The sequence below is a fragment of the Ictalurus punctatus genome, chromosome 20 (genome assembly GCF_001660625.3).
Source record: "Ictalurus punctatus breed USDA103 chromosome 20, Coco_2.0, whole genome shotgun sequence".
NCBI lineage: Eukaryota > Metazoa > Chordata > Actinopteri > Siluriformes > Ictaluridae > Ictalurus > Ictalurus punctatus.
This window is the reverse complement of record NC_030435.2, coordinates 14,109,693-14,136,060: the sequence shown is the minus strand read 5'-3', so window position 1 is coordinate 14,136,060 and position 26,368 is coordinate 14,109,693. Positions and strand designations below refer to the sequence as shown.

General features: G+C 39.2%; 1 protein-coding gene across 2 annotated transcripts in view; it reads left to right on the top strand.

The window, feature by feature from the left end:
* The window catches only part of wu:fb63a08 (MAM and LDL-receptor class A domain-containing protein 1), a 59,031-nt gene extending 32,965 nt beyond the window's left edge, over positions 1 to 26,066 (top strand). The window contains exons 12-34 of one of the 2 annotated variants that reach the window (XM_053673665.1): positions 439 to 516; positions 604 to 741; positions 965 to 1,221; positions 5,206 to 5,359; positions 5,482 to 5,619; positions 5,744 to 6,000; positions 6,228 to 6,312; positions 6,706 to 6,939; positions 7,254 to 7,510; positions 9,228 to 9,312; positions 9,693 to 9,992; positions 10,165 to 10,421; positions 10,708 to 10,792; positions 15,060 to 15,293; positions 15,501 to 15,757; positions 20,943 to 21,027; positions 21,393 to 21,692; positions 21,883 to 22,139; positions 22,409 to 22,493; positions 23,505 to 23,711; positions 24,758 to 25,014; positions 25,133 to 25,217; positions 25,629 to 26,066. In XM_053673665.1, the coding sequence (XP_053529640.1) occupies positions 439 to 516; positions 604 to 741; positions 965 to 1,221; positions 5,206 to 5,359; positions 5,482 to 5,619; positions 5,744 to 6,000; positions 6,228 to 6,312; positions 6,706 to 6,939; positions 7,254 to 7,510; positions 9,228 to 9,312; positions 9,693 to 9,992; positions 10,165 to 10,421; positions 10,708 to 10,792; positions 15,060 to 15,293; positions 15,501 to 15,757; positions 20,943 to 21,027; positions 21,393 to 21,692; positions 21,883 to 22,139; positions 22,409 to 22,493; positions 23,505 to 23,711; positions 24,758 to 25,014; positions 25,133 to 25,217; positions 25,629 to 25,681 (4,145 nt within the window). In that variant the 3' untranslated portion in view covers positions 25,682 to 26,066. Of the gene's footprint in view, positions 1 to 438; positions 517 to 603; positions 742 to 964; positions 1,222 to 5,205; positions 5,360 to 5,481; positions 5,620 to 5,743; positions 6,001 to 6,227; positions 6,313 to 6,705; positions 6,940 to 7,253; positions 7,511 to 9,227; positions 9,313 to 9,692; positions 9,993 to 10,164; positions 10,422 to 10,707; positions 10,793 to 15,059; positions 15,294 to 15,500; positions 15,758 to 20,942; positions 21,028 to 21,392; positions 21,693 to 21,882; positions 22,140 to 22,408; positions 22,494 to 23,477; positions 23,712 to 24,757; positions 25,015 to 25,132; positions 25,218 to 25,628 lie in introns of both variants that reach the window. The other variant, XM_053673664.1, reaches the window with a different exon arrangement.
* Positions 26,067 to 26,368: the final 302 nt, after the last annotated feature.

Here is a 26,368-nt window from a genome sequence, read left to right as displayed (position 1 = left end):
AATTTGCAAAGATTTCAAACAAACTTCTTTCACAGTGTTATTATGGGGTATTGTTTGTAGAATAATGAATTTTTATAATTAATAATTAATTTAATCCATTTTGGAATAATGCTGTAACATAACAAAATGTGGAAAAAAAAGTGAAGCACTATGAATACTTTCCGGGTGCACTGTATATATATATATATATATATATATATATATATATATATATATATATATATATATATATATATATATATATATATAAAAGGTTTTTTTTTCCAGTTTGATTACATCATTTTGGTAACTATGCTAATTATAAAGGACGTAGATTTTTATCCAAGACTTTTGATGTTAACTTGGGTGAATTAGGGGAATCTTTCTAGCTTGGAATAAAAAGCATGATGGTATTACAATCCTTGTGTCAGATTTTGATGATCTTCTTTTATGCTGTAGATGTTCCAACCACACCACCAACAGTAGAAACAAACATCACAACACCATCACAACCCACCACCCAAAATTCCAGTGCAAGTAAGCCATGAGCCTGTCTGCACTACCATTCATTTCTCTGGAAGTTAACAGCATGGCAAATAATTGGTCATGGATTGGATTACACAGGTTGTTCATGGAGCTGCAGCTTTGACCAAGATGAATGTGGATGGGAACAGTTAATCCAGGACAGTTTTGATTGGGCAAGATGGTCTGGATCAACACCCTCTGATTACACTGGTCCAACCAGTGACCACACTACAGGAAGTAAGAGAATGGTCTAAAAATGCTTTTGTTTGACATAAATTTAAATGCAAATGCATAGTATTTGGTTAATAAAAATCTTGTTTAAGATAATTTCCTTTAAGTTAAAAAATATATAATATTTGCTTTCCCTGTATAGAAGTATAAATGCATAATCTAAAACCACTTGATCATATAAAATACTTTAATTACATTATTTTACTACTTGTTGCTTTCTACTTTTCAGGTGGCTTTTACATGTATATTGAGGGTGATGGAGTCTACCATGGTGACTCAGCACGGATGATGAGTCCAGTGTGCAATACTTTGGGCACCCAGTGCATGACCTTCTGGTATCACATGTATGGTTGGGCAACATCCATGATGCTTAATGTCTACCTGCTAGAAGAGAACCATGCCACCAAAATATGGTCTAGAGATAATAGTCAAGGCAACCACTGGCACCTAGCTCAAACTGAGATCAACCCAATGGGACCGTTCCAGGTATGTATTGGATAAGCAAAAATGCAGGTTTGTAAAACTACAATTAATGAGTTATTTATTTATGTATGTATTTATTTATTTATTTTCTATTTTAATTTATTTAATTTCATATGATACATTTACATGTGATTCATTTTCATATGATTCATATTCATGTGATTCATTTACATATGATTCATTTACATGTGATTCGTATTTGTGTGATTCATTTACATGTGATTCATTTTCATGTGATTCATTTACTGATTTGCTTCTCTTTAAATCCAGTTTTAGACTGTGATATTACAAAGGTCTTTCCGATTATTACTTGCCACACTGTATGAGATAACCCCAGTAAAGTTGCCTGAATTCTATAATATAATTTGTTCACCATGTTCGGTTTAAATCCTCTAAAAACAGATTCGCAATTGACTAGCATTATTCCGTTCCAGTTCACATCCTTCAAAGCATTGGCATGTTTTGTTTACTCTCACAATCCCCCAAACACACACACACACACACACAAAATTCTCCATAAAATTTTTAAAAAAATTTAAAAAATGAGACAGCAGTGTTTCCCACAATAACCAAAAGTTGTTCACAATGTGAAAACAACTCAGAGAGTAAGCTGAACTAACCACCAAAATTACCAAGACAAAAAGTTCCATTCAGAGAAAAAGCCCCCACTACTTTAAGTCTGATAAACAGTCTGCGCACAATAACAAATATAATGTCCTTAACTTTTAAAGACTTGTAACAAATAATATAATAGTGTAGGACATAAAGCCGAGGAAAAAACACTAATACAATTAAATAAACAGAAACTCTAACCCAGTCGGAGCCTCAAAACAGAGAACCACATTAATACAGAAGTAGATTTAAGAGGAGTGAGTCCACAAAATCTAGGTGAAGTACTGCAATGACAATATCTTCAATAAAAATCCAAATATTGTAGAGCTGGAAGGCCGAGTACAAAAAAAAAAAGAAAAGAAGAGCGAAAAAGACGCCGCTGTGTAGGTGATGCAGTTCACCCCGATATCAAGAGTTTAACATAGTCTCCTGCTTCCTCCGCTGAAATAAAGTCCTTCTGAACAACATTATATGTAATGCGAAGCCGAGCTGGGTGAAGTATTCCATAGCGAGCGCCCTCAATACCACGAAGTTGACACCGAACCTCATTAAATGCGGCCCGGGCTGAAATAATGAGTTATAACAATAGATTTTTATTATGTGAATATTTTATATTGTAAGGTCTTTTGGACATGGAAGATAGATTCTCATATAAATGGTTTATTGAACCAGGCTACTGTCGGTTGCAGCCATGCCAGCTTAGAACAACAACACAAGAAAACCAAAAAGTAACTGCACATTCCCCCCATTCCCTCTCTAATCCCCCATCCCCAGAACTCTCCCATCTGTAACTACTAACCATTGCAGTTGGGATGCTGATCTCTCTGCCCAACATTATGTGAGGTTAGGGTTAAGAGCACCATACCATGAGCACCAGGGACAGATGGGAATCCCAGTCATGCTGATGTTTCATGGTAACAATGGCAAGCTGTTCTGCCAGGGTCCTGCTTAATCTCTCCACCAGGCCATTGATGTGATGACGCAGGGGTGTTGTGTGGGTTTTGTGGATGCCCAGTCTGTCACACATGTCGGCAATCACTCATGACTCAAAGTTACACCCTTGGCCACTGTGGATAACCTGTGGGACAGCAACCAACTAAACACCCCACTAATTAGGTCCTTGACCACCATCTGTGCCTCTTGGTCAGGTAGCTCTTTTGTGAAATTTTTTTGCTCATTTTGTGAAACAGTCCATGACTTTCAGTATGTACCTGTTCCCCTGTCTGTGACTGTCCTCCCCAACGCTTTCCATAACCCCCCACCACTCTTTCTGGCAACTGTTGCAGCTGGGCATGTGACTGTTCTGAGGGGCCACCTGTGGCAGAAATCCACATCCCTCTGGAATTGCCCCCATTAGAATCCCTGGTGGAGGCAGCAGAGTTTCTTTGTGACCCCAAAGTGTCCAAATCTCACAGCCCCATGGACAGCCCTTAACATTGTGTCCCTCAGGGCTTTCAGAACAACCACCTGCCACCTCAGCTCTCCTGTGACTGGCTATTTCCATGCCCTTAGCAACACTCCATCAATCTGCCAGAGAGCATGACATTTTGCCCACAGTCCCTTAGTTGTCATGGAGAGCACAGCCACTATCTCACAAGGTGGCCACTGTTGTGCGTCCACGCACAGGAGCACAGGATGCAGGGCCACGTCAGCCTCCTGTTTCTGCCCCCACCCCATTGTTTGTACCTCCTGAAGGTCCCAGCAAATAGCCACGTCTGCTCAATTCAAAGCAGCAGCATCCTGTCCTTGTGTCTGCAGTTCCGCCTCATGCACGTCCTATCATTTACAGTAGCAGCACCTGCTCACATTGCAGGGGTGCAACAAGAGTGCATAGGTATTGGATTGTGGTTCACCCACTCTATGCACCACGCTGAAATCATAGGATTGGAGCTCTTCAATTCAGCATGCCACTTGGCCCTCTGGTTCTTTAAAGGATATGAGCTGCTAGAGTGTTCAGTCCTGACAGTAAAAATAGGCCACAAAGGAAGTATTTGATATGGTGAGAGGACAGCAGCACAGCCAGGAGTTCTCTGAAATAAGCCACAACCCTTTCTCCTTTTTGGCCCACTTGAGACAACATGCCTCTCACCCCTATGTTACTTGCATCAGTGTCCAGGAGAAACGGCAGGCCAGTTCAGTCACCCATGTTGGTTTTAATGGCTCCTGTGCAGCTCTGATTGTTGGTATGGCACCTCCCTGTGTGGTCCTGGTGACTCATGGCCACACCGTCTCCCTCTCCGATTCCCTCTCAATCTCTTCTTGCAGGGACAGGGAGTGTGTCAGCTGTACTTCCATGCATAGCTCAGGTGGTGAGAGAGCCTGCAAAAAGAGGTCACAAGCCAGCTCGTTCTGTATGGCTGAGGGCATGGTGCTGTATGCTCTGCGGGTAAGGCTTTCAATGTCATTTGCTAGCTAGCATAGATGTTCCGCCAAAGTATATTCCCCAGTGCATCTTTGCAGTGTTCCCACAAGAGCCCTGTAATGCTTCTACTTGCAAACAGGATAACGCATAGTCTGTGTGATTGCAGGCAGTTTGAATTGAGCATAAAAACCTTCCCAACATGCCTTCCCCAAATACTTCTTCGTTTTTACTGGAATTGTAGATAACATGAAATGAGCGCTACAATCTTTGTTTACATTCGTGGCCTGTGGGGTTGGTGGCAGTGTGTCCCTGCGATTGAGGCTAGAACACAGCTTTGCACCCAAGCCTGCCTCCATGACTAGTCTCCCAGTCGTCTCCTTAATGCATCCCTTGTGCTCATCCAGTCACTGAAGCTCCTCTTCATGGTCAGCCAAGGACTTTTTCCAAGCACTAACATTTCCTATGGCATCTTGCACCTCCTCCACTTTAATACGGACATGGCATTCAGGAAACATCTTCTACCTCATGCTACAATGACAGCTAATCTAACAGCTAACTGTGCAGCTAACTACCTAGGTGCGGCTCCCAGATGTGTGATGGATAAAAGTTTTCTTCTGACACCAATGTAACATCTTTCCCCACAGTAACACAGAAGGTAGCTCCAATTTCCTTTCTAATCCCCCACCCCCCAGAGCTCTCCCACAACCCACAATCCTAACTTTTTACCTCCTCCTCCCTCAAGTCCCTGTAGGTCGTTATAATGTCTATCATTGCCATTTCCATTTACTTGAATTTCCTATTAATACAAAATTAGAAATTGGATCAATGTATTTACAATATTATGACAAAAATTAATATTACATGCAACTAAACTCCTAAACAATGTTTTTTTTTTTTTTTTTAGCAACTTAAGTAATGTGCCATGAATCTACTCTTAAATAAATTTAGTTTACCTATTTGAGTATCTGGGAAGATTCATATCTGTTAAATAAAAATAAAAAAAACTGTTTCAGATTATTGTGGAAGGCATTAGGGGTTCAAATGCTCAATCAGATGTGGCATGGGATGATGTTATCATAGTACATGGAAAATGTAGAGCAGTTAGCGTAATGCCAGAACCTGAGGTACCATCACCAACCAGTGGAGACCTGTCTATTACTACCTCAGGTAAAGTCTGAATTAAAACTATTCTTATTCATTAAAAAGAATCAGGCATTTGATTTCACTGTTGTTAAATGTTGTGTGTAGTATGTGAAATTGATTCAATAATTAATTCACTACTTTGACAGTGTGTGGAATCGATTGCAATTTTGACAACAATCTTTGCACATGGACACAACTGTTGACCGATGTTTTTGATTGGACGAGACACAGCGGTCCCACCCCTACATCAATGTCTGGGCCCTTATCTGATCACACAACAGGAAGTAAGTATCCTAATTTACTTTTAATATAACTGAGGATCATTCTGAGATTAGCACATATGCAAATTGTATCCAAAATAAAATTATATCTATCTCTCCCCCTCTTTCTGTACTTCTCCATTACCAGCTGGTTACTACGTGTACATTGAGGGTGACAGCGCCGTTCATGGAGACACAGCTCGACTCCTTAGTGAGGAATGCTTTGATGTTCAACCCCAGTGTCTGCAGTTCTGGTACCACATGTACGGCTCCAGCTGGACCATGGGCCTGAGTGTCTATTTGTTGCATGGGAATGTGGCTCAGGAGATCTGGAGAAAAAGAGAAAACCAGGGGGACATCTGGCATCAGGCTCTAGTGGATATCACACCACATGATAAATTCATGGTCTGTTATATTAATGTTTGTTATATCTCTAGAATGAATGTATACTTTTATGTAAAAGGCTAAAATGAAATTATACATAAATTATAAATCATACATACATTATACAGATTTCAGAAGTTGTCCCTTACAAGACTGTTCAAGTTACAGGGATCAAGTCATCCATGATTAGTTCTATCTGGTGAACAAGGTCTAATATCAATAAAGCAAAAAATGTGTCTCAATTTTAGATTTTATTTGAAGGACGCAGAGGAGACAGTGCTAGGTCAGATGTGGCTCTGGACGACATATCTTTACACAGAGGACCCTGTGCAGGTTCTTTTTAAACAGCTTTTTATAAACATCAACATTCAATATTGAAAAGTTTTATTGTTAGTTTTCCGAAGAGACTGAATGTTTTATAAGTGGGGAAACACTCTGTTGCATGGTTCTATGTAAAATCTTTTAGGGTTCCAGAAAAAGGACAAATCAAACCACATTTAACACTTTCGAAATAGTTCTTTATTTTTGATGTTTTTATCTCAAAGTGTTTGTTAAATGATTGATTTCAATAAAAATCATGTCACCAGTTTAAATTAAATTACATTGCATGAGTATTACCAGACAAAATAAAATTGGCCAAAAGAAAGAATAGTAAAAATGAAGCTAAATAATCATATATTTTCATATTATAATTCGAATCAGTCCAATAATTCTTGTGCTCTGCAGGTTTAGTGAGCTATCTGACTGTTTCACCTGCACCTGGAAAGCCAATACTAATCCCGACAGTCACCAACCCAACCACAAAATCTGCATTTTCACCTGTATGCACATTTGACTGCAATTTTGACAACAACCTGTGCACATGGAGTCAGTTAGCGACTGATGTTTTTGACTGGACAAGACACAGTGGAACCACTTCTACAGCAATGACTGGCCCCTCATCTGATCACACAACAGGAAGTAAGCGTCCTATTTATGAAATGTATTGATTATTAAATGATTGTATATTTATATATATATATATATATATATATATATATATATATATATATATATATATATATATATATATATATATATATATATATATATATTAAGAGAGTTTGGAACTGTTTCCTCAAATCATTGTAGTGTACCTTTTGCCTAAATTTTGAGAGGTATAAAGTGGCATTTATTTACCATTTAGTGCAGAACATTATTATATTTTGGCTTTAATATAAAAAAGCATGATTCTTTATCAATATCTGTAATATTCTCCACCTGTCCATCACCAGCTGGGTACTACCTTTACATTGAGGGTGACAGTGCCACTCATGGAGACACAGCACGACTCCTCAGTGATGAATGCTCTGATGTGCAACACCAGTGTTTGCAGTTCTGGTACCACATGTACGGCTCCAGCTGGACTATGGGTCTGACTGTCTACCTATTGCATGGGACTGTGGCCCAGGAGGTCTGGAGAAAAAGAGAAAACCAAGGGAACGTTTGGCATCAGGCTCTAGTGGACATCACGCCCCATGGCAAATTCAGGGTCAGTCTATTCAGAAATGGTATTAATTACAACTTATGTACCATGTCTCTGAGAGTTGATAGATGATAATTTCAGCTTTCATTTCCTAATATTTACATTTACATGTGTTAAGCAATGGAGAACATGGCACTTTTTGTTTGAACCCTCCCATTTTTCAAAAGAACTGAAATATTGGCACATGTGACTGACAGGTGTTTCTTGTTGCGCTGTTGTGCCCTTTCAGATTGATTGTTAAACAGTAAATATCTCTGAATGCCTACTCTTGGTTTGAGCCCTGGGTTTTTCTTGTAAAGTCTACATTTGTTGTTTAAAATCATAAACCAACAGAAAGATCAGAGAGCTGTCTATGGGAGAAAAGCTAGCCATTTTGAAGCTGATAAAAGAGGGAAGATTGATCAGAGCCGCTGCACAAGCAATGGGCATAACCAATACAAGAATTTGAAATGTCCTGAAAAAGAATTAAACTACTGGTATACAAACAACCAGACATCAAACAGATAAAGCATGGAAAACATCAGCAATTGATCACAGAAAGAGTCTGAGAACTGTGAATAAAAATCCAAAAATAACAGTCACTGACATCAACAACAGCCTCCACAGGGAGGGGGAAAGGTATCACAATCCACCGTTTGAAGAAGACTGAGAGCAGAACTATAGAGGCCATACCAAAAGATGCAAACCACTCATCAGCACTAAGAATCAGAAGGACATTTTGTAATTCACAAAAAATACTGAGATGAGCCAAAAAAGTTCTGAAACCATGATTAACCTCTACCAAAGTGATGGAAAGGCTAAAGTGTGGAGAAAGACAGGATCTGCTCATGATCCAAAACATACGAGTTGATCAGTCAAGCATGGTGGAGGTAGTGTCATAGCATGGGCTTGCATTTCTGCTTCTGGAATGGGCTCACCAATTTTTATTGATGATGGAACCCGTGATAGTAGCAGCAAAACAAACAAAGGCCTTCATCAGGGGAAAAAAGTGGAAGATTTTTGACTAACCAAGTCAATCACCAGACCTTAATCCAGTCGATCAGCCTTTCACCTCCTGAAGAGGAGACTGAAGGGAGAAATCCCCAAAACAAACAACTGAAAGAAGCTGTGCTACATGCCTGGAAAAGAATCACAAAAGAAGAATGCAACAGTTTGGTGATGTCAGTGGGTTGCTGGTTTGATACACTTATTGCAAGTAACGGGTGTGCAACCAAATATTAAGTGTTATTGAGTGTAATTTGCTTCAAGATTGTCTATTCCTATACTTTTGCTCACCTAAAAATTGGCTACTCTGCCACTAAAATTTTGCTCTATCATATTCACCTTTTGATCTCAAATGGAAATGTCTTTTGGAATTGCTGTTTTAATACTTTTGTAGGGGCTGTAATTAGAACACAGAATAGCAATGAAAAACAGCAGTAATATGCAATATCATAGTTGGTTAAGAAAATCAAATGCTTGCCATTATTTATAGTTCTGAATCATCCTATAAAATATATACATTCTAAAGAGGCATGAATCTAAGAGGCATGGAGAATATTTTAAGACTCAAGAATTCATAGTTAAATAGAAAACTAAGAATACAATTCATAGATGTCCACAAAGACATGATGAATAGATTTAAAAAGTCTTTACTTATCACTTAGGTCCTCTGGGTAGCTGAGAAACAGCCTTGTGAAAGCGTCTGGCATTAGCAAACCTAATAATTGTGATTTACTTGCAGATTTTATTTGAAGGACGTAGAGGCCACAGTGATAGGTCAGATGTTGCTCTGGATGATGTCTCCTTACACAGAAGATCCTGTGCAGGTGCTTTTGTTTTTACTAGAAATTACATCCAGTTTCAAAGTTAGAGGTCCAACAAGTAAAAGCTATATGTAGCAAGTGACATGAAGTTTAATGTTAATTTTAAAAAAAGTTTTTCTACGTACAAATCTCAACAATGGGAAAACATTTTTGCTTTTGTTGCATTATTGTTAATGCTCTTTGTTCTTAATTTTAACAGTGTTCAATTAAATTTTTTTTATTATACTTATATTGGAATTCAACAGCTTGATTAAAATTCAGTGGCATGCCATTTATAAGATTTAAAAAAATCAAGACAAAATATAGAATAAATACAGATTGTCTTATTATAATTATTATTAATGGTATCAGTCAATGATATTAATTATATTTTTGCTATACAGGTTTACTGAAAGATCCAACTGGTTTCCCGTTGCCTGAGCTGTCAACAGTAATCTCTATAGTCAGCAGCACAACTACACCTCCACAACCACCTACAAAAACCACTACAGTCATGCCTGTTCACAGAAATGTTCCTGCACCAGAGAAATCTGCTTTGTCACCTGTTTGTAGAATGGACTGCAATTTTGACTACAATTTGTGCACATGGACTCAGTTATTGACTGATGTTTTTGACTGGACAAGGCAACAAGGCTCCACCCCTACAATGATGACTGGTCCCTCGTCTGATCACACAACAGGAGGTTAGCATCCTAATTAAATTTTTATATAGTGCTCAGAGTAGGTCGCTTTGTTGCCAAGCAAAGTTGTGTATATTAAAAAGTGATTTTATTTTGCATTTAACACAGTAAACTCATGCTGAACCTAAAATTTATATTTGTCTCTCCCCCTCTTTCTGCATCTTTCCATCACCAGCTGGTTGCTACGTGTACATTGAGGGTGACAGTGCCACTCATGGAGACACAGCACGTCTCCTCAGTGAGGAATGCTCTGATGTTCAACCCCAGTGTCTGCAGTTCTGGTACCACATGTACGGCTCCAGCTGGACCATGGGCCTGAGTGTCTATTTGTTGCATGGGAATGTGGCTCAGGAGATCTGGAGAAAAAGAGAAAACCAGGGGAATGTCTGGCATCAGGCTTTATTGGACATCACACCCCATGATAAATTCAGGGTCAGTTTATCAACATTTTAAATGCAATATTTGTTCATGTTTGTATTAAAGTGTGTTCTGTCTCTCAAATGAAAATGTTTTGTAACAATCTATATTGAAAATATTATGAATACATTCTTAATGAAGATTGGAGAGTTAAAGAAAATATCAAGGTTGTCCATTATAAGAAGAGACATTAAATATTTTACATATTATTGAGTTCATCTGGATATCTGATTAGTATTGTCTGGTTAACAAGCTCTGACATCAGTAAAAATTTGTCTTAGTAAAAATGTGTTTGTTTTAGATTTTATTTGAAGGACGCAGAGGAGACAATGCTAGATCAGATGTGGCTCTGGATGACATCTCTATACACAGAGGACCCTGTGCAGGTGTTTTATATATATAAATTATATCAATGTTCAAGACTGGGGTTAAACTCAGTAAAGGCTTCATATAATTAGCAAGTCACTTAACGTTTTTATGTAAGTTTGGAGAAGATGAAAATATAACTGCAATAACTGAATTCTTAGAAAAAGAGTTGCCCAAGGGTTCTTTAATTGGTTATTCATTCTAGGTTTATGTGTAATGTGTTCTATGTGGGAAACCTTATTTTGCATGGTTATATGTAAAATCGTTAAGGGTTCTACCAAAAGGACAAACCAAAGCAATGTTAAGTTTCTATATTTACTTTATTATATGTTTCAAAATATTTTTAAAATCCAACCATATTTTCTAATTAGTTATTCATTTCTGCTGTTTCAGTCTAACAGTGTTTGTTAAATTATTATGTTCAACATGCATTGTGTCACCAGTTTACTTTAAATTACATGGAATTAATTATATGATAAAATATAACCGACACAAAACAATTGATAATAAACCTAAAGCTAAATAGACTACATAAAATGACATCTTAGCAAGTTAAAATATTTAAAAATAGTTACATTTATCTATTTTTGTGCTATTGGATTAAAATAAACCAAATATTAGATTACTAAACATACAGTACTGTGCAAAGTTCTAGACACATGCAAAGAAATGATGTAGAGCAAAGATGCCTTCAAAATAATGAAATTAAATGTTACTACATTAAAAACAAGAGTGAAGTGCAGTAAGCAGTAGTAAATGAAACAAAGTCAATATTTGGTGTGACAAAAAAATAAAAATAAAAATAGTAGTCTCCGGTACTATTTGTGCAGTTTTATAAGGAAACGAGCTGGTAAGTTTTACTGAGTATTTTGCAGAACCAGGCACAGTTCTTCTGGAGACTTTGACAGTCGCACTTGCTTCTTATTTTTGCAGAGAAACCCAGCAGCCTTCATTATATTTTTGTATTTGTCTGAAAAGTTGTACTTTACATAATATGCTGCTTTCTGAAATGACATACAAATATTTTTCTTTAACATTTAATTTTGTGCTGGAAAACGTTTGGGATACGCATGTAACCCTGTTCCCTGAGAAGGAAACACAGCGTGAGCTTCATGCTGTATGATGAGCCCTCACACATGACCGCTATTTGAAGCTTGTGTGAAATCATGCCTATTTATAGGACTGCCGTGTTCAGTTGACGTGGCAATTAAGCACGGTGCATGATATAAAGCAGCACCTGTGAACCACTCTGTCAGCCTCTATCTGTAGTGAAGACACAATTCTCAGCCATGCCCAGTATGAAAAAACTACACAACATCTCAGTCCCTTCTCAGGGAACAGGGTTACATGTGTGACCCAGATGTTCTCTTTCAAAGGGAACTCAATGTTGCGTGAGCTTCACGCTGTGTGAATGAGAATAGCCACTGATACTGATGGTATTGCCTGTTCGAAGGATCCGAGTCTGAGGGTCCCTGCAATACACTCAAGCCCAGGGTGGAATGCATGTCCAGACTGTAATATTGAATGAATGTGTGCAGCATAGACCACCCCACCACAGCACACACATCCTGTAAGGGTACCACTTTGGATAAAGCCTTTGAGGAGGTGACCCCCTAGTGGAATGAGCCCTTATTCCCAGACACGAGACCATGTGATAAACAATAGAAATTGCTTCCAGTATCCAATTAGAGATGCGCTGCTTCAACACAGCATCTCCTCTATTGTCGCCGCCACAGCAGAACAGCAACTGCTCCCACGTACGCCACTGGCTGGAGCGGTGGACATAAGTACAGAGAGCTCTTACTGGACACAGTAGGTGTAATTTCTCTTGTTCTGGTGTGAGGAATGGAGGAGGGCAGGAAGCCTGCAACACTACCAGCTGGGCTGCAAACATAGGCACTTTAGGAATCTAATCCATCCTAGGATATAGGAAAGTCTTGGCTAATCCAGGGGCAAGGTCAAGGCAGAAAGGGGCAACAGATGAGAGATGTCAGGGTCAGCAGAAGAGCTACCTTTAGAGTCAGAACCTCCATGTTAGAGGATGTTGCCCCACAGAGACTCCATTAATAGGGGCATGGGTGGCTGAAATGGCGGCCATGTAGACCCTGATTGTAGAAGGTGCCAACCCTGCTGAAAAACGTCCTTGAAAGAACTCCAAGACTGTAGCTATTGTGCAGTTCACTGGGTCTAACTGACGTTCCTCACACCACAAGACAAAACGTTGCCACTATCAATCACCAGAATCTATGAGTTGGTTCCCTTAGGGTCCGGACCCACAGTTTCCATAGTTCTGGCCGAGGGTGATAAATCAACTCTCAGGCTTGAAACAGTAGATCCCTGCGAATGGGAATCTCCCAAGGAGTGCCGTCTAGCATGGATATTATCTTTGAGAACCATATACGAGGTGGCCAATAAGGTGCTACTAGCAGGTGATGTAGATCTTGGCAAACTATCACTAGAACTTGTGGGAGCAGAGTGATCGGGGGAAAAGCGTACAGATGTGACCTTGGCCACATGTGCAACATGGCGTCTAGCCCCGACAGTGCTGGAGGAGTGAGGGAGAACCATAGTGGACAGTGTGTTTTCTCCTCGGAGGTGAACACATCCACTTCCATTTGGCTGAATCTCCACTATATGGACTCCACCACTTGTGGATGGGGCCTCCAATCCATGGGATTCAGCCCCTGCCTCAACAGGATGTCTGCCCCTTCATTCCAGTTTACAAGAATGTACATTGGACTCACTGAGAAAAACTTTCCCTCCACCTGGAGAAGAATTAGTTGTGTTTGCCTGAACAGGGGGCAGGAACGTAACGTCCCTGGTGGTTGATATATGAGACCATAGCTGTGCTGTCTGTCACAACTAACACATGGTGACACTCAGCAGATCTACTTGGTAGACCTGTAACACTGCCATTGTATGCAGTGACCCACAAGCAAGACCCGCTGCTGCATAGGCTTTGCCAACCAATGCCGAGGTGACCTTACATAGCTAAATTACCTGCCATTGATGAAGAGAAGTAGTTTGCAAGCGCCTCCTCCACCTATGGCGTAGCTAAATAGCTGTGCTGTTCACTCCCGACGATGGCCAAATAATCCGACATCGCAGGGTTATAAAAACAGCTAGTATATGGGATTCCCCAGAAGCGTGATATTTTGTCATGCACTTCTAGAAAAAAAGGGTGTTTTCTGCAGTGTGAGGGAGATTTATATTCACTGGGGATAAAATTGTTCATCCAGAGGGCTACAAGCTACTTTCTCTTCCCCGGGCCAGTGTAGATTAAGTTTTTCTACTGCCCTAGTAATCACTTCAAGCAGCTCTTTTTATGCTTAAGAGTTGCTCTCCATTTTTTTTTTGTGCAGTGGCAAACCGTCCTGGCTCCTTGGAGTCAGAGAGGTTGTTTGGGCTTTCCATAATGGAAGGAGTCGCAACGCGAGCTCCAAAATCCGGTGGCAAGTCAGTCCTGGAAGACAGAGCAAGAAATAGAGCAGCGCTCATCTCCGGCTCCTCTTCCAGATCCATACGATATCTCCAGGACCTGAGCCAGCTGGCTGCCTTGGCAGTAGCCGGCCCGAATCCGTGAGGCTCTTAAACCCAACTCCCTTCGGCCAAGAAGAGTGTGAGCCATGGAAAGTGTTCACAATGCGACATGCAGTTTCTGTGAAGATAATAAGGCTGACGGCATAGTTCACAGGTGCCGCTTTATATCACGTGATGTGCTTAATTGCCATGTCAACTGACCACGGCAGGCTTATAAATAGGCATGATTTTACACAAGTTTCAGATACCGGCCACACGCGAGGGCATTTCCCACAGTGCGTAGCTCACATAACATTGAGTTCCCTTTGAAAGGGAACTAATGTTTGGGAATCTAAAATGTGTATTGTATTTACTTCATAATGTAGTCATAAAATGAAAAAACTATAACAAAGTTTTGTACTAAAAAATGTAGGGTGTTAAAACTTTTGCACAGTACTGTATTTCTAGATTTTTTTTTTTTACTATTTTTTATTTATTTCAAGCTTAAAATAGTCTTGCATTGACAGATAGTTTTATCTGTTTTAAGCATTTACAGTATTTCTAAAAATTAGTAATAAAAATAGAAATGTTTAAAAATTTGGTTTAATAATCTTATATCTGGTTCACCAAAATCATAGAATAGGAAATACAACAGGAATAGGACCATATTCAAGACAATTTTACTTGCTAAAATGTAATTTTTTACAGTGTAATAATGACCCTTATTATTATTATTTTAATTCATGCTATCGTTTTTGGGCACTATAGATTTAATACACCATCAGACTGTTTCACCTGTACCTGGAAAGCCAACACTAATCCCAACAGTCACCAGCTCAACCACAAAATTTGCATTTTCACCTGTGTGCACATTTGACTGCAGTTTTGACACCAACCTGTGCACATGGAGTCAATTAGCAACTGATGTTTTTGACTGGACGAGACACAGCGGTCCCACTTCTACAGCAATGACTGGCCCCTCATCTGATCACACAACAGGAAGTACGAATCCTCATTTATTTAATAACTTCAAATTATTAAATTATTATTTATTGAATAACATTTTTAAATATTTGAGAGTTTTAAAGAGACACTCATTTGCCATTTCATAAGGAACATTATTATGTTTTGACTATAATATAAAAAAGCATAATAAATTCAGTATCAGTATCCCTTGCCCATCTGCTTCCTCCACCTCTCAATCACCAGCTGGTTACTACCTGTATATTGAGGGTGACAGTGCCACACATGGAGACACAGCACGTCTCCTCAGTGAGGAATGCTCTGATGTGCAACCCCAGTGTCTGGAGTTTTGGTACCACATGTACGGCTCCAGCTGGTCTATGGGTCTGACTGTCTACCTATTGCATGGGAATGTGGCCCAGGAGGTCTGGAGAAAGAGAGAAAACCAGGGGAACAGCTGGCATCAGGCTCTAGTGGACATCACACCCCATGGCAAATTCAGGGTCAGTATATTCAGAAGTGGTATTAATTACAACTCATGTATCATGTCTCTGAGACAAGCCATTAATATATAGGCCACTCTGAAAGTATTAGAAAAGCAAGGTTAATTCTTTTGTTTTTCCTATACACTGAAGACATTTCGTTTTGTGATCAAAAGATGAACATGAGTTAATACATCAGAATTTTATCTTTCATTTACTAATATTTACATCTAGATGTGTTAAGCAATGGAGAACACATTTTGTTGGAACCCTCCCATTTTTCAAGTGATCAAAAATACTGGAACATGTGACTGTCAGGTGTTCCTTGTTCTGCTGTTGTGCCCTGTTAGATTCATTGTTAAATATCTCTGAATGTCTACTTGTTAGAAAATATTCAGGTTCTTTTCAGAGAGTTTAGTCAAAACTTGCATTTCTAGGAGAGTAGAACGACGAGAGAGGAGGTGTGTGTTGCCCCGCTGCACACTCCTGCTCAAGGCCTTGGGAGAGTTGCCATGTGATACACATACTTCATATGGCAAGGTCTCTCTTTATTCGAGAAGAACAGAGTATATATGGAACACTTATTGTGCAATAGGCACAAGTGTCAGTTGTCCATTGGAGGAGAAGAAACAGAAAATGGGCATAATTTCCAGAGCAGTGTAGAAAGATAATTCCTTCCAAATGACAAACAAGAAAAGGTGAAACAGGCAGCACCACATGACCTTGAGGACACCAAATAATGCCATCTGCCCTGGGTGTGCATTTAAAAGCATAGCAAAAATACAGGTCACTCTCTGTGGTATTAGACTGTAGGAACATACTGTCAATGCCACTAGGGATGTGAACATGCACGTAAAGGGCGAACACAGTTTAGGTGTCAACATGAGGTGAGGATGAGCTCTCTTTGGCAGCCCATTTGGCCACTTCGTCAGTCAGACAGTTGCCCTTTGCAGTTTCCGAATCGCTTGGGTTATGGCCACAAACTTAAACTACAGTGAGTTATTTAGGAAGCAAGCAAGATTCTACCAAATCAGAGACAGAATGTAGAGTGGGAAATGGGCTTACTACCAGCAGCCTTAAAACCATGGCCATGTCACATTTTACCCCAAAGGCATGTCTCAAGTCAGTGTAGATGGTTACACCCTGATCATGTTAACCATGACATGATCTTCTAACAGAAATCAACTCTGTGGCTTGCACTGATTTGAAAGGTATTGAATATACTCCATAAATGATGTTAGGTAGCAAACAAACTGCATAGCCACATAGTGTTATGAAATCATAGGGTTTTGCACAAAATCCATCAACATACATGTGAACCTCACTCTCACAGGGATGGTAAGAATGGTCTGAGCAAATAGATGAGGTCTCAGAGATGTGACTGAGACAATTATGTTCGAGCCAAGCATCAGGGAATTGATCTGAAGAACCGTGGGACTGTTAGGGGCAGTTACTGGATTTATGGTGAGGTTTTGTGTGGCACAAAGAATGACTTCATAGCCCGAACAGCGCTGTGCCATCATGTGCTGTGTTTGCAGATTATTCATAATTGCAATAACCTGATGTGGTGCATGTGAAGTGAGTGACTGAGAGAGAAAAATCTTTTCAGCATCCAAGATGAGCAACGCAGAGGCAGCTATGGCCCCGTACCACAGGGTCAAGGGTGTTAGACAGATTAGCTTCTGGATGATAACCCCTGCCATACTGTTGGGCCAGGAGCCCCGCAGCCATGCTTCCATCTTCAGAGACATAGAGGTGAAAAGGAGAGCTGTAATCTGGCAGACCTAAAGTGGATGCAGAGCTCAAGGCTTATTTAAGATAACAGAAAGAGTGCAGCATCTCCTCCTTAGTTCATTCAATAGTGTGAGGCTGACCCTTAGACGGCGTTGTCTGAGCAGTGTGTCATGGTGTGAACAGTAAGGTATGTACTGGCGGCAGTAATTTATCAGTCCAAGAAAGCTGAGCATAACATTTTGCGTTGTGGAAGGAGAAACCTTGACAATGACCCTCAGGCAATCTGAGGAGGGACAACGCTCACCCTGGCTGATGAGCAAACCCAGGTAGTGCACCAGGGGTTGACAGAACTGGAGTTTTGAGAGTGATGCCTTGAATCCACAATGCACGAGGTGCTTCAAAAGGGGTTGAGAGCCTTGTGTACAGACATTGTGGTCCCTGGCAAAGAGAAGAATGTTGTCCACATACTGCAGGAGGATACAGCCATCCAGGAGAACCAGAGAGGAGAGAGCTGCATGCACCGTCGAGGAGAACACGGTGGGGAATCGACAAACCCTTAAGATAGGCGTATCCATATGTATTATTGTTACTGAAATGTAAAGGCGAAAATAGGCTGCGTCTGTTCGCTCACTGGTAAGCTGAAAAAGGCACTGCAAAGATCAACAATGGTAAAATGAGTGTGATCATGAGGGATAGAAGACAGAACTGAAGACACATCAGGCACTAATGGGCTAATGCATATCACTAGGTTATTAACAGGTTTCTTTATCAGAGTATTATAGGGAGATAATGTAGGTACAAGAACACCTTGAGCCAGTAGAGAACGTATTATGTTTTACACACTTTCCTCCTTTTCGGGGAAGAGTGGGTACTGTTTGCAATACACTGGGGTGGTGGAGTGCAGCCTAGCAATATAGGGAGCTACCTGTATGTGTTCCACCTCATTGGCATGGGTTGCCCACAATGTGTGTGGTACTTCAATGGGAGCTGCGCAAAACACTAGATCATTCTGAGGCTCTGGCTTGAAAGAAACTACAGAGTAGAAAGACAGGTTGACTGGAGTGAAAGTTGTTTAACCTATCTATATGTAAATATCAGGAAATTAAAGCTGAAATTTTGCTCTGTCATCTCATACTCATCTTTTGATTTCAAACCCAAATGTCTTCAATGTATTGCAAAAAGAAAAGAATTGGCTTTGCTTTTTCAATACTTTTGGAGGGGACTGTGATTAGAATATAGAACATCAATGAAAAGCAGTAATAAGCAATAAGTTGCTTAAGAAAATAAAATGCTTCACTATTATTCATAGTTCTGAAACATCCTATAAAATATTTACATACAGAAATGTAAGAGGCATGCAAAATATTTTAAGATTTCACAGTTAAAAATACAGTATCTCACAAAAGTGAGTACACCCCTCACATTTTTGTAAATATTTGATTATAGCTTTTCATGTGACAACACTGAAGAAATGACACTTTGCTTCAATGTAAAGTGTTTAGTGTACAGCTTGTGTAACAGTGTAAATTTGCTGTCTCCTGTCACGTATCGGGAAACTCTGGACTCCACTTCCCATCAGCCACTGCACTGCACTAGTTGTCACATGACCACCTGCACCTGATTCATGTTTTGGTTAATGAGCACTCATGGGTATAAATAGTCCTTGTCTGCACCATTAGTTTGTCTTTCGTTGTCTTAGACTCCCGTTGTTCATGTCTCGATGTTTGTTTCTTGCCACAGTGTGTTTCAAGGTTGTCATAGTGTATTTGTTTCTTAGTACGTTTCTTTAAATAAATGTCTTTATCTGCATCTGCATCTGCATCTGCTTCTGGCTCAACCTCCGATCGGTGACATCTCCTCAAAATAACTCAACGCACAGTCATTAATGTCTAAACCACTGGCAACAAAAGTGAGTACACCCCTAAGTGAAAATGTCCAAATTGGGCCCAATTAGCCAGTTTCCTTCCCCGGTGTCATGTGACTTGTTAGTGTTACAAGGTTTCAGGTGTGAATGGGGAGCAGGTGTGTTAAATTTGGTGTCATCGCTCTCACACTCCCTCATACTGGTCACTGGAAGTTCAACATGGCACATCATGGCAAAGAACTCTCTGAGGATCTGAAAAAAATAACTGTTGCTCTACATAAAGATGGCCTAGGCTATAAGAAAATTGCCAAGACCCTGGAGCTGCAGCACAGTGGCCAAGACCATACAGCGGTTTAACAGGACAGGTTCCACTCAGAACAAGCCTCGCCATGGTCGACCAAAGAAGTTGAGTGCATATGCTCAGCGTCATATCCAGAGGTTGTCTTTGAGAAATAGACGTATGAGTGCTAGCAACATTGCTGCAGAGGTTGAAGGGGTGGGGGCTCAGCCTGTCAGTGCTCAGACCATACGCCACGCACTACATCAAATTGGTCTGCATGGCTGTCGTCCCAGAAGGAAGCCTCTTCTAAAGATGATGCACAAGAAAGCCCGCAAACAGTTTGCTGAAGACAAGCAGACTAAGGACATGGATTACTGAAACCATGTCCTGTGGTCTGATGAGACCAAGATAAACTTATTTGGTTCAGATGGTGTCAAGCGTGTGTGGCAGCAACCAGGTGAGGAGTACAAAGACAAGTGTATCTTGCCTACAGTCAAGCATGGTGGTGGGATTGTCATGGTCTGGGGCTGCATGAGTGCTGCCGGCACTGGGGAGCTACAGTTCATTGAGGGAACCATGAATGCCAACATGTACTGTGACATACTGAAGCAGAGCATGATCCCCAGGGCAGTATTCCAGCATGATAACGTCCCCAAACACACCTCCAAGATGACCACTGCCTTGCTAAAGAAGCTGAGGGTGAAGGTGATGGACTGGTCAAGCATGTCTCCAGACCTAAACCCTATTGATCATCTGTGGGGCATCCTCAAATGGAAGGTGGAGGAGCACAAATTCTCTAACATCCACCAGCTCCATGATGTCGTCATGGAGGAGTGTAAGAGGACTCTAGTGGCAACCTGTGAAGCTCTGGTGAACTCCATGCCCAAGAAGGATTAAGGCAATGCTGGAAAATAACACAAAATATTGACACTTTGGGCCCAATTTGGACATTTTCATTTAGGGGTGTACTCACTTTTGTTGCCAGCGGTTTAGACATTAATGGCTGTGTGTTTAATTATTTTGAGGGGACAGCAAATTTGCACTGTTATACAAGCTGTTCACTCACTTCTTTACATTGTAGCAAAGTGTCATTTCTTCAGTGTTGTCACATGAAAAGGTATAATCAAATATTTACAAAAATGTGAGGGGTATACTCACTTTTGTGAGATACTATATAAATAAGAATACAATAAATACATTTCCACAAAGAGATAATGAAAAAATTAAAAAGTCTTTGCTTATTACTTAGGTCCTTTGGGTAGCTGAGAAACACAGTCTGGTGAAAGCCTCTGGCATTAACAAACCTAATAATTGAGATTTTCTTGTAGATTTTATTTGAAGGACGTAGAGGCCACAGCAATAAGTCAGATGTTGCTCTGGATGATGTCTCCTTACACAGAGGACCCTGTGCAGGTGATTTTGTTTTTACTACAAACTACATCCAGTTTCAAGGTTAGAAGTCCTAAAGTAAAAGCTCAATGTAAACAGCAAGTGACAAAGTTTTTCTACATACAAATCTCAACAATGGGAGAGCATTTTTGCTTTTGTTGCATTCTTGTTAATGCTCTTTGTTCTTAATTTTAACAGAGTTCAATTGATTTTTTTTATTATTATTATTATACTTATATTGGAATTCATCAGCTTGATTAACATTCTATGTCATGTCACTTATAAGATTTAAAAAGTCAAGACAAAATATGGAATAACTACAGATAATATTATTATAATTATTATTAGTCATATTAATCAATGATTTTAATTATATTTTTGCTATACAGGTTTACTGGAAGATCAAATTCGTTTCCTGTTGCCTGAGCTGTCAACAGTAATATCTACAGTCAGCAGCACAACTACACCTCCACAGCCACCTACAAAAACCACCATAGTCATGCCTGTTCACAGAAAGATCCATGCACAAGTGAAATCTGCTTTCTCACCTGTTTGCAGAATGAACTGCAACTTTGATTACAATTTGTGCACATGGACTCAGTTATTGACTGATGTTTTTGACTGGACAAGACAACAAGGCTCCACTCCTACATTGATGACTGGTCCCTCATGTGATCACACAACAGGAAGTTAGCAATTTAATTTTTATATAGTGCTCATAGTAGGTCACTTTGTTACCCAGCAAAGTGGTACACAAATGTTAGTCAGCAGCAAGTATATTAAAAAGTTATTTTATTTTGTATTTAACACAGGAAACCTATGCTGAGCCTAAACTGTATATCTGTTTGTCCCCCTTTTTCGGCATTTCTCAATCACCAGCTGGTTACTATGTGTATATTGAGGGTGACAGTGCCACTCATGGAGACACAGCACGTCTCCTCAGTGAGGAATGCTCTGATGTGCAACCCCAGTGTCTGGAATTCTGGTACCACATGTATGGCTCTAGCTGGACTATGGGTCTGACAGTCTACCTATTGCATGGAAATGTGGCCCAGGAGATCTGGAGAAAAAGAGAAAACCAGGGGAACGGCTGGCATCAGGCTCTAGTGGACATCACACCTCATGACAAATTCAGGGTCAGTTTATCAACATATTAATTGCAGTATTTGTGCATCTTTGTATTACTGTTTGTTCTATCTCTTGAAGACATTTTTCTAACAATCTATATTGAAAATATTATGAATATGTTCTTAATAAAGATTGGAGAGTTAAGGTAAATGTCAAGGCTGTTCCTTACAAGACGAGACAATGGATGTTTTACATATTGTTGAGTTCATCCAGATATCTGATTAGTTTTGTCTAGTTAACAAGCTCTGACATCAGTAAAAATGTGTCTTATTTTTAGATTTTATTTGAAGGACGCAGAGGAGACAATGCTAGGTCAGATGTGGCTCTGGATGACATCTCTATACACAGAGGACACTGTGCAGGTGTTTTATTTATAAAAAATTATATCAATGTTCAAGATTGGGGTTAAACTCAGTAAAGGCTTCATATAATTAGCAAGTCAATTAAAGTTTTTAAGTTAGCAAAAGATGAAAATAAAATTTCAATAATTGAACCCTTATAAAAATGAGTTCCCCAAGGGTTCTTTGATTGGTTAGTCATTCTAGTTTTCTACAAAGATTTTATGTGTAATGTATTCTATATGGGAAACCTTATGTTGCATGGTTGTATGTAAAATCTTTAAAGGTTCCACCAAAAGGACAAAACTAAGTTGTTAAGTTGTTAAGTTTGTTAATGTTAAGTTTCTAGATTTACTTTATTAAATGTTTAAAAATATTTTAAAAATCCAACCATATGTTCTAATTGTTTTATTTCTGCTGTTTTCATCTAACAAAGTTTAAATTATTATGTTCAACATGCCTCATGTTTAAATTAAATTACATGGAATTAATATGATATGGCCTAATAAAATTGTCACAAAGCAATTGATAGTAAAGATAAAGCTAAATAGACTGCAAAAAAATGACATCTTAGCACTTGAAAATATATTAAAAATAATTACATTTATCTATTTTTGTTATGTGGTTACAATAACCCAAATATTAGATTACTAAACATATTTCTAGAGATTTTTACTAATTTTACTAATTTCAAGCTTAGTTTTATATTGACAGATTTTTGTTTGTTTTAAGCATTTACAGTATTTCTAAAAACAAATAAATAAATAAGCAAAAATATCTGTCAATATAATAAGAAATTTAAAGCTTGAAATTAATAATAAAAAATGTCTAAAAATAGGTTTAATAATCTTATGTTTGGTTCACTGTAATCATATAACAGGAAATGCTACATGAATATGGTTATATTCAAGACACTTTCACTTGCTAAAATGTAATTTTTTTTTACAGTGTAATAATAACACCTATTATTATCATTTTGGTTCATGCTATCCTTTTTGTGCACTATAGATTTAATAAACCATCACATTGTTTCAGCTGCACCTGGAAAGGCGACACTAATCCCGATAGTCACCAGCCCAACCACAAAATCTGTATTTTCACCTGTGTGCACATTCGACTGCAATTTTGACAACAACCTGTGCACATGGAGTCAGTTAGCAACTGATGTTTTTGACTGGACAAGACACAGTGGTCCCACTTCTACAGCAATGACTGGTCCCTCATCTGATCACACAACAGGAAGTAAGAATGCGCATTTATTTCATAATTTCAAATTATTAAATTATTATATAATGAATAACATTTTAAAACATTTCAGCCATGAAAACTCTCGGAGTGAAATTGTGCTGCAGCTGAGTGAGTACGAATACTTGCTCTGATAGACATGGACAGAGACAGACAGAGGAGAAGCATGCTGCTACTGCAAAGGGTACAGAAGGAGGTGCTCCACATAGCAGATCTAGACGGTAGTGCTGGGGAGAAGGAGGGTACAATATGAAATTTAGAAGCCTACGTCAGAGGTTTTCCCTTGCGCCAAGCACCGGAATGAGCAGTGCACTCCACAGGCTGAAGTGCGACAATGCACACTTCTGGGTTTTTGACATGTTTACTGTTTCACACATGTTTGTTTTGGTTTATGTCATGTCTCCGCCCCTGTATTGTTATTGGTTGGGTCCTAATAAGTCTCACCTGCTATGTGTTTAGTCTTAATTAGTTTAGGTATTTAAACTCCTCGTCTATCTTTTATCCTTGGCACAGTATTGTCTCAGTGTTTCACGGCTGTGCATTACAGAGCCATTGGTTTCGGCCTCGTGGTTTGATTTAATTTTTGGTTTCTTGATTTGTGTTTCTGGGTTTCCCCTGTTGTCTCTGTTTGTACATAGCCCGACCCTTGCCTGTTCTGCGGATTATGTTTTAGATCAAAATTTGGATTTGTCTGCCTGCCGCTCTTTAAATAAAGTCTTTCACTGCACTTGTATCCACCTGCTCGCCTGCTACGTGACTGGGCACAAGCCATAGGTGGCAAGTTGGCCGGGACTGAAAGCCATTATAAGAATTTTCCGGCTGTGATTGTTTTTTTAATCAGCATTTATGGGATTTTACAAGCTGTAAGCAATACATGGGATACGAAATTTAATAGCACACAGGCCATAGGCTGCGAGTTGGTCGGGATTATAAAGGGTTATGTGGGCAGAGAAGCGTGGCTGATAAGCTGTTGTGCTATAATAAAACAAAGCATAATAAATTCATCACAAACCCATCTTTTTCCTCCACCTCTCCATCTCTAGCTGGATACTACCTGTACATTGAGGGTGACGGTGCCACTCACGGAGACACAGCACGTCTCCTCAGTGAGGAATGCTCTGATGTCCAACCCCAGTGTCTGTTGTTCTGGTACCACATGTATGGCTCCAGCTGGACTATGGGTCTGACTGTTTACCTGTTGCATGGGAATGTGGCTCAGGAGGTCTGGGGAAAGAGAGAAGACCAGGGGAACGTCTGGCATCAGGCTCTAGTGGACATCACACCCCATGGCAAATTCAGGGTCAGTCTGTTTAGAAATGTTATTACTTACAACTGGCAAGATATGTAGCTAACTGAAAAATCCTTGTGTGTTACACATCATGTGAGGTTAGTGAGCCTACAAAGTTGTTTTGTTTTAGATTTTATTTGAAGGACGCAGAGGACACAATGCATGGTCGGATGTGGCAGTGGATGATGTCTCCTTCCGCAGAGGAACCTGTGCAGGTATTTTTTTCCTATAAATTGTCAAATCCAGCACAAGGCTATCAAAACCAACAAGTTGCTGACATTTTGTGGTTGATTTGAATGAAAAATCACTGTTTAATAACTACCACATTCCTATGTGTACTGATACCTTCATATTCAAACAAAAATTATAAATAAAATATATTTGTAAAAAAAAAATGTAATTATTTTTGTTTTTGTTTTCTTGGTTTGTTTCCATTTCTTAATTTAATTCTTTTCCTTTTTTTTACTTACATTATTTGTCAATTGGTGTTTCGATCATGCTCATCACAATTGCAAATTAAATGACATTGCATCTGAGTAATATCAATTTGACACAATAATTAGTAGTAAAAATATATTACTTATACATAATTAGTAAATGTATTATTGATCATTTTCCCCATCTAGATTCAGTGAAACATTTGGTTGGTTCACCTACACCTGACATTACCCAATGGTAATCTCTACAGTCATCAGTAAATCTGCACCTTCACAGCTTGTCAGATAAACCAATACTGTCGGATCGTGTCATTCTTTCACAACCTTCAGCACCTGGACCATATCATACCACCTCTCTGTCTCAATCTGGACTTTTGCCTTAAGTTAACAATCTTGTCTAACTAATCACTGATATTGCTGAATCTATAATTGTTTTGTTAGATTATCTAACAAAGCACAATTACTTTGTGACTGTGCTTACATTCAATTTGCAAGTAACTGCACTTTGAGTTTTTCTTTCACTTGATCTATTTTATTTTACATTTACTCACTGTTTCAAAGGGAAAATCTGTACTTTATATTCAGTTATTTTAAATAGCAGAATAAAATATAAACTCTAATAGATGATGAATGATTTCTTGATATATTCCTTTATAAACTCTTCATTTTATTTGTGGTTGTTTGTACCATGCATGCATTCACAGTATCCCCTTCAATGTAAAAACAGTGCATGTGACTTGGTACCAGTTTACATTTTGAATTTACCTAATCACAGCTGCTTTTAGCATGGACGGTAGAGTATGCAGGCAGGTATAGTAATAGCGTTCAGAAGTTCCTTATATTTAGATATTATTTGCTTATGTTCCTTGGTTTCTTGTTGTAATGTGCACTACAACACACTGGAATGGTTTAAGCACTAACCCAGAGAT